Source organism: Carassius gibelio, chromosome B7 (assembly GCF_023724105.1).
Source record: "Carassius gibelio isolate Cgi1373 ecotype wild population from Czech Republic chromosome B7, carGib1.2-hapl.c, whole genome shotgun sequence".
NCBI lineage: Eukaryota > Metazoa > Chordata > Actinopteri > Cypriniformes > Cyprinidae > Carassius > Carassius gibelio.
This window is the reverse complement of record NC_068402.1, coordinates 19421261-19438063: the sequence shown is the minus strand read 5'-3', so window position 1 is coordinate 19438063 and position 16803 is coordinate 19421261. Positions and strand designations below refer to the sequence as shown.

General features: G+C 38.3%; 2 protein-coding genes across 3 annotated transcripts in view; one reads left to right on the top strand and one right to left on the bottom strand.

The window, feature by feature from the left end:
• ptpn5 (protein tyrosine phosphatase non-receptor type 5) overlaps positions 1-13052 on the bottom strand; it is a 98065-nt gene extending 85013 nt beyond the window's left edge. The window contains exons 1-2 of one of the 2 annotated variants that reach the window (XM_052559955.1): positions 12348-13052; positions 4425-4623 (exon numbers count right to left, since the gene is read on the bottom strand). In XM_052559955.1, coding sequence (XP_052415915.1) covers positions 4425-4592 — 168 coding nt within the window. In that variant the 5' untranslated portion in view covers positions 4593-4623; positions 12348-13052. The remainder of the gene's footprint in view (positions 1-4424; positions 4624-12347) is intronic. The other variant, XM_052559951.1, reaches the window with a different exon arrangement.
• A 2798-nt stretch (positions 13053-15850) lies between these two features.
• Positions 15851-16803, top strand: part of ptprja (protein tyrosine phosphatase receptor type Ja) — a 37930-nt gene continuing 36977 nt past the window's right edge. Inside the window, exon 1 of the mRNA XM_052559949.1 lies at positions 15851-16080. Within this exon, the coding sequence (XP_052415909.1) occupies positions 16012-16080 (69 nt within the window). The 5' untranslated portion in view covers positions 15851-16011. The remainder of the gene's footprint in view (positions 16081-16803) is intronic.

Genomic DNA, 16803 nt, shown 5'->3' with positions numbered 1-16803 from the left:
CATGTGACACTGAAGACCGGCGTAATGGCTGCTGAAATTTGCCGTCACATATAGATTGCATTTCAAAATGTATTAAAATAGACAACAGTTATTTTAATATTTAATATTTCACAATATCACTGTTGTTACTGTGTTTTTGTTCAAATGAAATGCAGCCTTGATGATCATAAGAGTTTCTTTCAAAAACCAAATTTACAAACCACAAACTTTGAATCAGTATGTATCAGTGTATGGAATATTTCTGCATTTTGCAAGTACACTGATCCTAAAACAAAAAAAAGGGAGTAGTTCATTCACAGATTAAAAATTTCAGTTATCTTTTACTTTATCATTACTTCTATTATTTCTTTAATGGAACACAAAAGATGAATTAAGAAAATAAATCCTTTCTTTTATATAATGAGAGGACTGGAGGACTCGATCTGTCAAGCTCCAAAATGTGTTTAAAAAGTAGTCCCTACCACTGGTTTCTCAGTAAATAATTTTAGTTCCATTATCAAAAACTCATGATGTTTTAGGCAGTTGGGAAGGGCTTTCCTCTCCTCTGAAGTCTTCATCCTTCTCCCCTCATCTGTTTTCAGAGCCTGATCCTGTCCAAAACCTACAAGTTAGTTCCACAACAATAAATAGCATTTCTGTAAATTGGATAAAAGTGGAAGGGGTCCCAAAATATGTAGTAAGAGTGTACACTGAGAAGGAAGAGATAAACACAACCACCCTAAATAACAGCATGACCATAGAAAGTCTGATGCCTTCAACACGGTATAACATCAGTGTCCAGAGCAGCACTTCTGACAACACAGAAGGAGAAGCTGTGTGGAGGCAAGCATGCACAGGTTAGTACAAACACTATATACTGTTAAACATAGTTTTAAAGCAGAACTGGTTGAAAAAAGCAATTTCCAGCATTCAGCGCAGAATGATTATTTTTTTCCCTGTGCTGTAGTTGTGTAGTTTTCCAGCGCGCAGAGACAAATCTACTTTAAAAATGCTGATACAACAATCATGAAACTCTTTAGTCTGTTGTCTCATGTCTTGGTTGAAATAAAGGTCAAATAATATTGTCTTGGGTGTGTTTTACCGTGTGCAGATGCAGCTCCAGTGAAGGATGTGAAGTGTGTGGGTCCTAATTTAACCTCAGCAATGCTTCGTGTCTCATGGAGCCGTCCTCCTGGTAATAACCAAGGCTTTGAATTGAAGCTGAACTCCGACACAGACAAGACCTTCGAACTATCCTACAACTTCACTGAACTTCAGTACAACACTGTGTATGAAGTCCTGCTCTGGACAGTTGGTTGTGGGAAAAAAAGTACTGCAGAATCGATCACCTGTAGGACTGGAATCACAAGTAAGTAAAGTTACTTCTTTTGTATTATGTGTTTATGTGTGGGTGCATATCACATATTTCTTGTTTGTTTGTGTTTGTAGAACCTGTTGTACCTAAAATAGCAACAGTGAGTGTATCAGAGCAAAAATACAACAAGTTTACTTTGACTCTTCGGTCGGACATCTTTGATGACTCAAACGGTCCTGTGCTCTATTATGGTGTGCTTGTCTACTCCGGTACTACTGGTATGTTGAATAAACCTGAGACATTTATGTTCTTTGAATTCATTGATTTGTATTTGTAACATTTTACTCTGCAAAATGGCTCTCCATTAGTCTCTTTAATAACTGATCATTTACAGTACCATTAAAATGTTTGGGGTTGGTAAATGTATATAATTTTTTTAACAAAAGAGGAGGATTTTGGATTGTAAAATATTAGTTTTTTCTTTCAAAAGATTGCTTGGACAAGAATAAGAAGTTCGATGGTCAATGCCTGTTGAACACCTACGAGGACTGGAAAGCAAAGCGGTGCCGCACATTCCTGGCTGTTATCAGGGAGAAGGGTCAAACAGAGTTTAGAAATGTACAGACACAAACGGTCATCATTGGAGATGGATCCGAGTGGAAAGGTTACAGAAATGGAGAACTAAATGCAAAAGGCACTTACAAGTAAGTCAATATACTTCCCAAACTTTGAACTAACTTCACTGCTTCATACATTAGAAACCATTCTAACAATGTAATGGTTATCTCCATCACTAAATTAAACTGAACTACTGCTCTTTGTTCCTAATGTTGCCTTTCACAGCTCCATTAGCTGCAATATGATGCTATGTGTTTGGCTTTCTTGCAGTTTTGCTGTCATTGCTTTCACTCGTCTGGAGAGAAATAACAGTTTAGTGGATGTTTCTAATTCATACTACTCCATATCAGAGTTTTACCAAAGTCCCGTCGAACTACCGGAGAATCCAGGTACAGACTGGGACACTTTCTGTCAATATTTACCTTAACGGCATTGGCGTTTTCAAAGTCACACGTCACATGTGTTTTATTGATGTGTTTCAAATACTAATTGAAATGTAAAAGCCTACTGTAACAAATTAGCTCAAAGTGAGATGTACATAATTAATCATAACAGCTTATTATTAACTACATTCATTTTCAGGAATTACTTGTACCATTATTGCATTAATAGTACAATAAAATGATTTGTTCATCTGCAGGACGGACAGTGTAAATTATTTTCTCTGGTCATGAAAAATTATTTTACTACTAATACATTGCTCCCAGAGCATGTAACGAAACCGGAGCGTTAAAGTGACCTCGTTCTGTGAGCAGCGAACACAGACAACCAAGTGTGAATACATATGGATGTTTGATGTTCAGCCTGAGTTTGTGCTACTGAAAGTATCAAATAGTGACAGGACTGGGGGTTGGACAAGAAGAACTATTTAATGTTAATTCAAGTTTGCTATACCCTGATAATTAAAGAGAGAATACATATGAATTATTCAAATATCTAAAGATGTTTGCTCAGCATGAAAGAATAATTCCTCCCAATCATGTGATGTGTGTACATTTATATATAAAGACCTCATTTTTTTCTTCAATGTTGGTGATCATGACAATAATGGGACAGCGCTCCTGCCAAACCATCCTCCAGAAATCCCCCACTGTGTTTACAGTGGGACCCTGTGTAGCAATGTAAGCCTTTTCTTTCCCTCCATAGCCCTAAAGAAAAAAGGTTGAAAGAAAGAAGAGCATTTGAACTGATATGTCTGATTTATTAGAGAGCCTTAACTTTTCAGCCCATTGCCTTTCTATGTGATCAGAAATACTGCACACTTCTGCAAAACCACATCAAGTTATTATTTTTCAAACATTATGCAGTCTCCTAATACTTTGTAGTTTGTGAACTCAGAATAAATCCTAAAAGCTATGACATAGGGCTCATATATTTATTACCTTAACTTAGAAGGAAAGAGACAGAAATACAGATAAGAAAATAACACATACTCACCTTCAAATAATTAGCGTTGATGTAGGTGCTGAGAAAATCACCTTCCTCTTTTGCTTTTAACCAAACTCTGCTATGTGTGTCTGCAATTTAGAGTTATGATCTTACAAATGCAAAAACATGCCAATATCATCAGTAACAAACCTCATCAGCCATTTCCACATTTTACTGTATGCAGAGTATTATACACACTTGGTAGTATGGTTTTGTAGCGATTCTTCCTCACCACGCCAGGAAAACTGTATTCTTTAGGGTCCACGAAGTTCATTGGTGTTTCCTGTTTAAACCAGAATTACAAGATGAGAAGTGCTGTCATGTTACGATCACTGTTTTATTCTGAACATGGATTTTACTGTGAGTGTCACTCACATAGAACTCAGCCTGCAGCGCAGCATCGTCCAGTGCACGCTTCTGCAGCTGCTCGGGGCTGAGCAGGTTGGATGCGTTCTGCAGGTATTCCTGTGTGCTCTGCTCTCTAGGGGACAGCAGCGCTCCATAGGGCTCTGTAGTACCAGAGGTGCACATGTCCAACGTCAGAGACACATTAGAACCTCTCCTGAAAATCACAACAGAGTTTGTGTGACAATGTCATTTGAATATACAATATACATTCAGATGGATTCAGAATTTTTCAAGGGCTAAAGCCTTTCAGGTTCTTTCTTAAAACTTAAAATTAGTAAAATTAGTGCAAACAGGACTGCTTTGACTACTTTTCTTTTTATAGTAGTTTCTTATTTTGTACTTTAGCATATGAAATTCTGAATACATGAGAAGGGAATGCATTTATTTAAAATTGCCCTTAAGTAATGAACAATTGCTTTTCAGGCAGACCCCGGAACAGCCTGTTTTTCTATACTTGTATGCACAAACACATTCAAACGCAAAGACAAACAAAATGATCAACTGCTTAATTACATCTAAAAGCCAAACTTTGCCACTTATAAACAAAACCAGAAACACTCTCACACATACAGCAATAAAAATCAATCAATGGTTAATTGTGTGCACATCTGCATAAAGTGTGATATGAACATGTGGAATTATTTGTTAATTATTTGAGAAATGTGCTTAAACTCACTGTGAGCTGAGAAAGTGTGTACAGCAGGAGGAAAGCACCAGCGGTAACACTTGCTTTCAACACTCTTTCCCATAGAGCAACCCCAACACCTGTCAGGGAATCGTGGGTAAGTGGGGCGGCACTCTCCTTCTCTTTGGGTGCATCCTCTCCGACAGGGGCTTCTGCCATGCTGCTCCTAAAACGTCCTGTCTTTAAACAGCTGAAACAGACACAGAGAAAACCATGTCGGGAGATAATAAAATGTATGTTAAAATACACAGCAAACAGCAATGCAGCTGAATGTAATCACAGAGTAGTTCACTACAGCTTCTGCAGTACAGTCTCATAATTCATGGCATTGCTGTTGGAGGAAGGACACATTCAGAGGTGGACTTTGCAAATGAGACAGTGCTGTGGACATAACGCTAACACAGGGTGTTATGCCATATACAGTGTGAAAAGCAGTGTTAACACAAGATTCCTAATGATTAGCATTAAGAAAAAAATTAGGTTTGAACAGCAGAGAGTTACATTATTACATTACATTCACCATCTAATTTTGCATGATTACTGTTAGTCTTCCGCTTTAATTTGTGTTCATTAAATGAGAATCATCAACCATGGAATCACATTCTTTTGTTGGGTTTCAAAGCATGTTAAAGGGATAGTTCACCCAAAAATCTAAATTATGATATTAATAACTCACCCTCATGCCGTTCCAAACCCGTAACACCTCCGTTTATCTTCGGAACACAGGTTAAGATATTATAGATTTAGTCAGAGAGCTCTCAGTCCCTCCATTGAAACTGTGTGAACGGTCTACTGTCCATGTCCAGAAAGGTAAGAACAACATCATCAATATAGTCCATGTGACATCAGAGGGTCAGTTACAATTTTTTGAAGCATCGAAAATACATTTTGGTCCAAAAATAGCAAAAACTACGACTTTATTCAGCATTGTCTTCTCTTCAGTGTCTGTTGTGAGAGAGTCCAAAACAAAGCAGTTTGTGATATCAGGTTCGCGAACGAATCATTCGTTATAACTGGATCTTTTTGAACCAGTTCACCAAATCGAACTAAATCGTTTGAAAAGGTTAGCGTCTCCAATACGCATTAGTCCACAAATGACTTAAGCTGTTAACTTTTTTAATGTGTCTGACACTCCCTCAGAGTTCAAACAAACCAACATCCCGGAGTAATTCATTTACGCAAACAGTACACTGACTGAACTGCTGTGAAGAGAGAACTTAAGATGAACACCGAGCAGAGCCAGATAACGAACAACAGACTGACTTGTTCATGAGTCAAGAACCGGTTGCGTCGGTTTTCGGATCACCAGTAGTTCTTTCGGACAGTTCGTTGAGAGACAGTTTATAAGAGACATGCCAGTTCCTCAATCCTCAATACAACTTTATATGGAAAACCCATAACGGCAAAGATGGCGGTTGTGTGCACATGTCCCGCCCCTCCCGCTGGAAAGCCAGGGAAACATTTAAGCCTATCGTCTGGTTCCACTGACCTATGCGCACAGTTGAGGAACCCTTGCGCATGCGTAGTAAAGGTATAACCTATGGGGGAAAAGGCGTTTTAAACCTTATTTTGGGGCAAAGTCATCAAACTTTTGCAGCGATTTTTATCATATTTCACTGCTGTTTCTATACTTGCTTTTTTTTTTATGTCCTGGTGACCAGTGAAAGTGCATGTCTGACTCTCTGCCCATTCATTTAGATAGGAGCTGGTCTTGTTATTCTGAAATAGCTGCCCGGAGGCGTTGCCAAGATGGCGGCCGAGTGGCACGACTAGCCTGAAAGAACTTTGGTTTGATTCAATAAATCAAGAAGAAAACGGTTCACGGTTTCTTTTGTGCTCTACGTAATGGCGTCATTTGCGATGATTGCCCTTGATTCATGCCTTCGGTTTACCCGCGCTCATAACACTAGCACAGAATCAGTTCAGAATCAATCACCAAAAGAATCAGTTCAGTTCTGACACTCTGTGTGTTGGTCTGCTTCACACTGAATCACACATGCGCAGCATCATCAGCTCCTCGGTTCTCGAATCAGACGCGTCTGACAGAAACAGTTTGACTCGAGAATGATCAGTCTTTTGTTCATTATCTGGCTCGGCTCAGTGTTCATCTTTTTGCTATTTTTGGATCAAAATATATTTTCGATTCTTCAAAAAATTCTAACTGACCCTCTGATGTCACATATGGACTACTGTGATGATGTTTTTCTTACCTTGGACATGGACAGTATACCATACACACAGTTTCAATGGAGGGACTGAGAGCTCTCGGACTAAATCTAAAATATCTTAAACTGTGTTCTGAAGATAAACTGAGGTCTTACAGGTTTGGAACGAAACGAGGGTAAGTTATTAATGACATAATTTTGCTATTTGGGTGAATTAACCCTTTAAGGCACAAGTTGAAGTCGGCTCATTTAAACTGAAATATTCTCACATCAATTGAAAGTTACTGCTGATCAAATTTTTATCACTTTCTTTTTTTTCACAGCAGAAATGCTTATGACACATTGTGTTTAATATTTAATACTCTGCACTGATAGTGACTATCACTTTTCAAAAATTGAAGGTGTACAATATCACTGCTTTGTCAAAGTTAAAGCAGAGTTTCAACAAAATGAACACCGACTGAGATTCAACCATGAATAAACCAGTCAATATAATTTTGTTAAATCCAGCATCTATAAGTCCATGTAAAAACGAAAGTGCTTTACTTTGATAAATAATAATAGTTAATTTAGGAAAATATATATATATTTGCGATAAATCTTTCAGTTTTGTCATTGGTCTCTAGAGAATAACTATATCTTCTATTAAATCTACTCTACTGTATACATTTGTCTTAAAAAAGCTTTAATTCTTACTAGAATGATGCTATTAGCCATCTGTTAGTTTTGATTAATCTTTGTCCTAAACAGTGACCATTTTAATTTATAAAATATAATACATATTATTTATATATATATATATATATATATATATATATATATATATATATAAAATAAAAAAGAAGAACCGCAGTTCCCCTCTGGCTCCTGCAACATTTATAGACATTTCCTGCCTTTTGTGTTTGAAACAAATATGAAATCTATTTAGCGCAGAGTTTCCACTGAGATCCAAATTCATTGTACTGAGCTTTTTAAAGCTGCAATCTCTAGCTAGCCTACCCGAAACGCTACACATGAACACACATTAACAGCATAAACTAAATAATGCATTTGCATTTTATTTCATGGCGCCTTTCAGAACACCCAAGGTCACCTTACAAGCAATATACAGGTCACTGCATAAGACAAAACAAACAAGAAACAAACAGCATATACATATAAAGTGGATTTAAGTCTCAATAAAAAAAAATTATAAAAAAGCCTGTATAAAAAGATATGTCTTAAGACGCTTTGTAAAAGTCAACAAGCAATCGCTATTGCGAACATCGAGGGGAAGGGAGTTCCATAGGCGGGGGGCAACATGACTAAAAGATCTGGCACCCATAGTAGTAAGTCGAATCCGAGGTACCACAAGAGAAATTGAAGATGAAGATCTAAGTGCACGTGAAGGAGTATAAACCTGGAGAAGTTGAGTAAGGTATTGTGGTGCAAGATTATGAAGTGCCTTATAAGTGAGTAGCAAGATTTTGAATTCAACTCTATATTTTACTGGGAGCCAGTGCAATTGCTGGAGAACTGGAGAAATGTGATCAGTATAAGGTGTTCTAGAGAGAACACGAGCTGCAGAATTCTGAACCAATTGAAGTTTATGTAGCAATTTGGAGGGAATACCTGTGAGAAGAGCATTGCAGTAGTCTATACGTGAGGTGACTAGTGCGTGAATGAGAACTGCAGTATTATTATTTGAAAGAAATGGACGTAGACGATTAATATTGCGCAAATGGAAGTATGCAATCCGTGTGATATTATTAATCTGAGCTTTAAAATATAGTGTGCTATCCATGATGACACCCAAACTTTTAACCTGAGAGGAAGGACAGATTGCAGTATTATCAATGTGTAAAGAGAAACAATTAGATTTAGACACAACAGATCTAGTGCCAACAAGCAGAGCCTCAGTTTTATTGCCATTTAATTTCAAGAAGTTCGCTGAAAGCCATTTCAGCTAAACAGCTTGACAAAGATGGCGGTGGAAAAGAACCGGTAGGTTTGGCAGACAGGTAAAGTTGGGTGTCATCCGCATAACAGTGAAAATTAATACCATATTTTCTTAAAATATTACCAAGAGGGAGCATATATATAATGAAGAGAAGCGGGCCCAAAACAGAACCTTGGGGAACACCAGTGGTGACTGTAGATATTCTTGAACTAAAACCTTTTAGTTGAATACGCTGACTGCGTCCAGATAGATATGAACTAAACCAAGACAGAGCAGTGCCAGTAATACCAATGGAGACTAATCTGTCAAGAAGTACGTTATGTGAGACAGTATCAAAGGCAGCGCTCAAGTCAAGGAGGACAAGTATAGTTAAAAGCCCAGAGTCAGCTGCCAACAGTAGATCATTGGTTATTCTGACAAGAGCAGTCTCAGTGCTGTGGTGGGGACGAAAACCAGATTGGAATTGTTCATACAAGTTATTATTGGACAGATGTTCATGAATTTGAATTGCAATACACTTTTCAACTACCTTAGAGATGAATGGTAAATTTGAAATTGGACGAAAATTTTCAAAATCAAATGGATCACCCCCTGGTTTCTTAAGTATGGGTGTAATAATAGCAGATTTAAGAGATGGAGATACAAAACCAGAACCAAGTGAAGCATGAACGATTTTAGTTATCAACGGCAAAAGGGCTGGTAAACAAGCTTTAACTAAAGGAGTTGGTAGAGGGTCTAATTGACAAGTCGAAGATTTAGATTTACCTATCAGACCCACTATCTCTGAAGTAGTTGGTAGTGTAAAGTTAGAGAAGACAGAGTGGGGAGGTGTGTGAGTGATAGACTGAAAGGAGTCATTGTAAAGAGTACCAGTAAGTAATTGCCGATGTACATTTTCAACCTTAGATGTAAAAAAATTCAAAAAGCGATCACATAAGTCAGTGGAATACATATCAGATGGCAAAGAATCAGGTGGTTTCAGAATATTGTTTACCACCGAGAAAAGTGACCTAGAGTTCCCATTGCTAACTCCAATTACATTGGAGTAGTAATCGGATTTAGCTGTAGTCAGTGCATTTTTATAATTTTGAATATGTTCAGCATACATGTTTTTATGAACGGTAAGGCCAGACCTGACGTACAGCCGCTCTAACCTACGGCCTTTAGTTTTAAGTTCACGCAGTTCAGGTGTAAACCAAGGAGCTGAATGCACAAATGAAACCCTTCGCGTTTTCACGGGTGCGAATTCATCTAAAAGCATGTTCAGTCCATCATTGTAATATTTTACCAGTTCATCAACAGTAGTGAAATCAGATTTACTGGAAAAGATGGCAAGTTCATCAGCAAGAGTAGGCAAATCAATGTTCTTAATATTCCGAAATGTAATCGGGCGACACAGGTTTACCTTAAAAATGGCCAGTTTGGCACAGAATGAGACCAGAAAGTGATCTGATATGGATAGATCAGAAACCCCTCAGAGTATGCCCCTTAGTATGAGTGGGCAGTGTGTTAAATTGTTGTATACCAAAGCAATCCAAACATGATAAAAATTCGCTTGTAAATGCATTACTGACATTATCTGTATGAATGTTAAAATCACCCAGAAGGATAACATTTGAAGATATGGAACATAGATAAGTCAAGAGTTCAGATAATTCAGTTAAAAAGGCATTATTGCTCTTGGGAGGGCTGTAGATAGTTATGAGAATGGTTGGAATCGCGCCATTGATTTTTATGGCAATTGACTCAAAAGAAGAATATGTAGATAGAGTTAACTGAGATACTTTCAATTTCTCTTTATAAAGTATTGCTTAGCCCCCCTCCCCTTCCCGTATCACGAGATTTACAAACATAACTATATCCTGGGGGAACACACTCGTTTAGATGGAAAATGTCGTCTGGTTTCTGCCATGTCTCAGTTAGACAGAGAAAGTCAAACTCACGGTCAGACAGTAGATCGTACACCAGGGGTCCTTTAGTGGAAAGCGATCGTATGTTAAGTAATCCAAAGAAAAAATTGTTTTTACCAGAATCGTTGCCAACCGATCTGGCCGGGTTGATTAATACACTGCGATTGACAATCCGTGTAAGCCTCCTAGGCGGGCGTGGTTTAGATGACCAAAAGGACCGTATTTGACATGAGCCATCGGTGTTATAACTCCGCCGAGACCCGCGATGTATATATTTCCGACGTGGAATGTACACACACAATATCCAAGGGAAGATGTGGAGCTGACAGAAGATTAAAAGGACGTAAACGGAGCTGAGTAAGTTCCGCCGCCGAATACTGGAGCATCGCCCATGCTATCGAGTGGTATATTGCAGAAAGAACGACCCAGATGTAGTTGATCCGCACCAGTAGCTCAGTGATCATCATAGTGGAACCGCGTGCCGGCGAAAGAACACTTAGTAACCGGCAGTCAATCGGCTGGAGATGTGACCGTCAGTCGATCGGCAACAGCATAAAGCATCAACAGTCATAGGTACGCGGGTAGATCAACCAGCGTACAAACCCGCCGAATCGGCGTGGAAACAGTTCAGTTCAGACTCCTTAAAATGATTTAATAACAGTTTATAGATGCATCCATGCATTCATAAGTGCAGGACGATTTTGAAGCGCTAAAAGGTTTAAAATTCCCTCCCTGAGCAGCGGCAGCTAACAGCGCCAGCGTTCACCCGGAAGATTCCTAGACATAGACATATTCCACGGCCTCCACACTGTAAAATAAGACAGACTCGACATCCCACACATTATAATGAACTACAGTCTGAGATTAAAACAAAGTTAATATGTCAGCAACACTTTTAACAACAATAATGGTTGGCCTTTTATTTCGGACACATTAGGAGTATGGATCCATAAAGGAAACATTTGCTGATTTTTGTAAATTAATAGTTTTGATGAAAGTGAACAGAGTGTAAGAGAGAGAGAGAGATAACCTGCTTTAAAGCAGCCCTACACTATAGAGCTGATGTTTCATTGTGCTTTCCTGTATGAGAGGATTAGGCTTTATGCTGGATGAGTTAAATCATTGTTTTTTTATTTATTGCAGACTGGGCCCATTATTGCGCTGCACCTTTGGATTTCCATGAATGGGATTTCCAAAAAACCCACCTCTCCGTCTCATTCTCCATCTCTGAAACGCATAGCTGATGTGATTAACTGGTTGTATACATTTCAGAGAAAGAAATGACAAAGACAGGGCCACAGATGGGAGAGAAAGAGAGAGAGAGACTGAAATCATGGGCAGAGGATTATTTGGACCAGTCTCCCTCCCCATGCAATATAAGTCTCATTGGCTTAATACATTGACTAAAAGCAAACCTCTTAAAATAATTCCTGCATTAATAGATTACATTGACCCAAAGTCTGAATTATTCAAACAAATGCTCAAAATCGCTGAAAATATAATAGTCTGACAGCATAGAGCCCCCACACACATAGGCAAGCAATCAGTTACACACACACACACACACACAGGATGGCAGCCTATCTGGAGAATATCAGGTACATAGCAGAATGAGACAGTCTACACTTGTTGAATTCCATTTAAGGATCACAAATGCGTCCCTCTATCTCCCAAAAATCCATCCAATGGGTTCTGTGAAATTATCTTATTTAACAATAAACATACTGATAAGCATATCTGTTTTTCGACCCCATAAACATAAAGACCATTTCCTTCAACTGACCACCAGTCACTGTGTTCACCAACTAAAGACCACTTGTGATAGCTTGAATGACCCATCCCAAAGGGGAGGTAGTTTTTAAGAACGAAACAGCCAGTATAAATACGGATGCGCTCTTACCTCTCAGATGGGTGACAGCGGTGGAAATGAGCGCGGAGATTCGCGCAGCATCATTAATATTCACATCACAGCGCTCGCGGAGACGCGCGCGGAGGAAGAGCAGGCAGCGGGAGACGCTGCAGAGCCGAGCAGCGGACCTCCATATGAGCCCGCCTCTCTCCACCGACAATCACAGCGAGGAGGGTCTGAGTGCGTGCGTGGCTTAATATGCTCCGGCTCCCTCTTCCGAGTATATTTTTGTTTCGTGAGATCCCTTTTGTGCGCTTTTCAAGAGGTGTTGACGTGTGAGGTATTGTCTTTCGTTCCGCGAGGCGGATGGTGCGATGCTTCGCTTCAGGTGGCGGCTGGAGGTGTAACCTAGGCAACGTGTCTCGCGGTAGAATGGGATGGAGAGGGATGCTCTTTAGTGCCCTCTCCTCTCTCCAGTCCCCTCAGCACTCACATTAGCAACTGCGTCATTTCCTAAAGCAAATGCAAGCACGTAGTATACTGGATGTTTCGCACCTCCAAAAAGAGGATCTGTGTCACAGTCTGTGAATCTGATATAATCAGATGTTTTCTTTCTTTCTTTCTTTCTTTCTTTTTCAATTCCTTATTTCCTTTTTTCCAATTCCTTATTTCCTTTCCTTTCTTTCAATTCCTTATTTAGGAATACAAATTATTTTGTATATAGGCCTATATGGATGACAGCGGTGAAATGCATACACACACACGCACGCACGCACGCACACACACACACACACACACACACAGACAGACTGCATATTCTACAAGTACCTGCTTCCATCTAGTGGTGCTTAACTATGTCCAGCATTGTTTATACAGTCTTTGGTGATACACGTCAACAGCGCCACTCGTGGTCGTCGTACGCAAACGCACCATGAGTTTTGGAGGCCTTGGTTAAATCTATTACTGTATAATTTTGGTATCTCGTTGATTATGAGACTCTAAAGTCCTGTGTGCATCTAGCTCATAAATATAAAGTATTGCTGTTGCTTAGGTGGTATCTCTTTACAGAGGTTGGTGCTACTGTTGGAGTGGTAAAAGCTGGTTTGGCTGCTGTGAGAAAACAGACAGATAGGCTGGTTGTGGTCTGTGCTTCTGTTTCTGTGGGAGAGGTGGCATAGTCTAACTATAGGCCTACTTAAATTTATGCAAATACATTGTATGTTCAAGCTTATATCTTTGGAAAATAAGGATCCTCTGTTTTAAAGAAACTTTTCCAAATAATATTTAAAAGTATCTCCAAACACACTCTTTTATCCACTCTTTGCTGATACTTGATTCCCTAACCTTGTCCCGCACTATGAGTCCTCAATTTTAGGAGTGTGCTATTACTTACATAGATTTATACCTGAAAATGAGGGACCTGAATATCATAACTGAACTTTTCTATACCAGTAAATAATCACCCAGAATAAGCAACAACTGCATAACAATAAAGCCAACTACTTACAACTGTTGTGTCAAGTTTTGCCAAACTCATTAGATTTTGTGGTTGTTTAAAAAAATGTAAAAATTTACACTTAAGTTTAAAAAATATTTAATCAAGCTTTTACAGACTAGTTTTTAGCACTACAAATAGTCACCCATATTTTGGAAAGGAAGTTAGAGTTTAAAAAATTGTTTAGTGCTGTGATCAGTGTGGTAAAAAAAAAAAAATAAGATGCTTCTATTGTGAGCGGGGAGATAACAGTTTCACTGTTTCATCCACCAGCGATCTGAATGTATGACCACTTCCTGTTTAGTCATTGTGTTTGCCCTACTCTTTCTTGCTTTCTGTTACCCAGGAGACTGCATACTTCACTGAACAGGACTGAGACCCCCCTAAAACAGAAAAACTGTTGCAACACAGAGAACAGTGAAACACATATCAGAGAAAACTGCACCAAAGCATTTACAAAGAAACATTGTTATGGGGCCGATGTACCAAATCATCAAGATTACTGCTGAGCTGTTCAGCTGAAACAAAAAGTAACTTACAGCTGTGAGAAAAAAAGGTTCTTGATTATCTAGATTTTTGCATAAATAGCTCCTAATGTGATCTTATGCTTGGAGGGGCCTTTGGATTGATATATTATGAAGCTTTCTTTTTTAAACGCCTCTAGAAATCATGGTTGATGACACTGTCTTCTATGACCTTACATGGGCTATTCAAAGACCCAGTCACTGAAAACATACTATAGTATGTTCTGGAAACAGCTGCATTGTACGATTGAATGATACCTCAAACATACAGGAATAAAATGGAAATGTAATCTTTCAATCTAGTGCTTAGAAGCAGGAAACGCGAAAGTCCTAATTGACAAACAGGAAGGCTGAACTGCTGGGCTAAGTATTATGACACATAGTTCAATGAACTTTGCAACAAAACTACTGTTAAAATTTACAACATTGCTAATCAGACAATATTAACAAATACACAATAAACTACTTTTTTTTTTTTTTACCACAGAGATTTAAATAACTATTAATATTGAGATGGTTAGCAAGATTTTATTTTTTAGCAAGCTTTGAAACGTGTTGTGTGAAATGCTGTGAGGTGCAAATCTGTCATGTGAGGGTGCTACTTGATTTCCTCGGTTACTCACAAAAGAACCATAACAAAAAACAATTAGTATTATGTTATTGCAGCCCAAATGCTTAATAATTTTTTTAATCAGGCTTCACTTGTCATTTAAATAACAGAGTTCACATAGACCAAATCTTTGACTGATGTTGATTCTTTAAGCCATATTCCTTTGTAAGTGATGACTGATTATTGTGTTGCAGTTCCATGAACGATTTAGATTTTGTGTTTGTTTATTTAGGAAGCTAATATGTAATTTAATACTTATGGATAAAACAAAGGCTTTATTACTTGATAACACAAATAATTGCTCTCTTAAAATATTATTGGTAATCAATGATGTGCAAACATTATAAATATTAATACATGAATAGTGAACCCATTCTACTTTTATATGCACGTGCAGATATTTCCATCCTGCAAGCCTTCACTATTCTTGCAATCTGCCATTTAGTTTCACTTCATCTTAATTTTCAGTTTTTCTTGACCTGCTGTCTTAAAACCGCAGTTTATATTCTAAAATGTTATACTCTGACAGCTAGTATAACATTTTATAGCAATTAGCAGTTTCAAAGTCAAAGTTTCTCATTCTCAGGGAATGCAGAAACTGATAAAACATTAGACCTGTAATTGCTTTGGATAAAATGATCTTTCAAAAGCATAAATTTAAATTAAAACTTGACTATACTTAAGGGAAATAGAAAATCAGATGTAGATGCATCTGAATTCTGCACATCCGTGCTAAACCGATTAAAGCAAAGGTTATTTCTGTGAAGGTTCAACTTCCCTTCCCTGCTCTGAACCCTGCAACAGGACTTTAGAAAGGGTGAACGACGTCCGCTGGTGCCGTTATAAAAGTTACTTTCTGGTTAAAGCCGAAAAAGACACCACAATGGGCGGGGCTAATCATTTCGCCCCGCCCCCATCACTCAGTGAAGAGAAAGAGAGTCGAGATGAGAAATGTTCAAAGCACCTGAAGCAGGAATCAGCAGCATCGTTTTCATCCTGTGCGATAGAAAGTTTTTCTAGATACAGTCTCTGAGAAATTAACCAAATTATGAAATGACATAAATCTTTTGGTTTGTTTTTTGCACTATGGGTCAACATCTTTTACTCCAATCCTGTGTCTTCCGTGCAACTGTCTTGTTTGCTGTGCTCGTTTCGGTAAGTTCTTTCTCTCTATCTCCCTCTTAATTTTTCTTTATTGTTTTTAATCGCGGTGTTAAGTGTTGTTGTTTAGATCCGCCTTCGTCTTCCTTTTTCAAAGTTGGTTCTTTAAAGTATCAGCCAGGCTTACTAGTGTCGTGTCTGTTCAAATGAATCATGCTTGCTGGTGTGACTGAACCTCTTGAAGTTACTGAAGTTCTCTTAAGAGTTTTAACTATAATTTAACGTCGTTTTGGAACGGTTTTGTTTTACTTTTAAATATAATTAGTTACACGATATGACGTATAGTGCGAACATGATTTTATACGCGATAACAAGTAAAACACTATTATCTTCAGTTTATTTGAAAGGGAAATATAGGCAAATCGACACTTGTTGTCTTGGTTCGTGGAAAGTTGTCAATAACTTATGTTCCTATTTACAAACTCTTCCCCAAAACTCTTGAGCACGTGTACAGCCGCACATTAGTGCACAATAGTGATGTAACAAACTGATTTTCCATCTAGGCCATCTATTTGCTTTATAAATATGAATAAGATGCCTGACATCAGCGGCTTTTAATGATTTATGTTGAATTAAAGTATGTGCGAACATTTTCCATTATGTTCTCTTAAAACAGAAATGCAACTGTAATCTATGCAAATTTCATAGTTTCATCACATCTCGTTTTGCTCTGGTGTGACAGCAGGACATTAGGGTTTGTCCTGACAGTGCTTTATT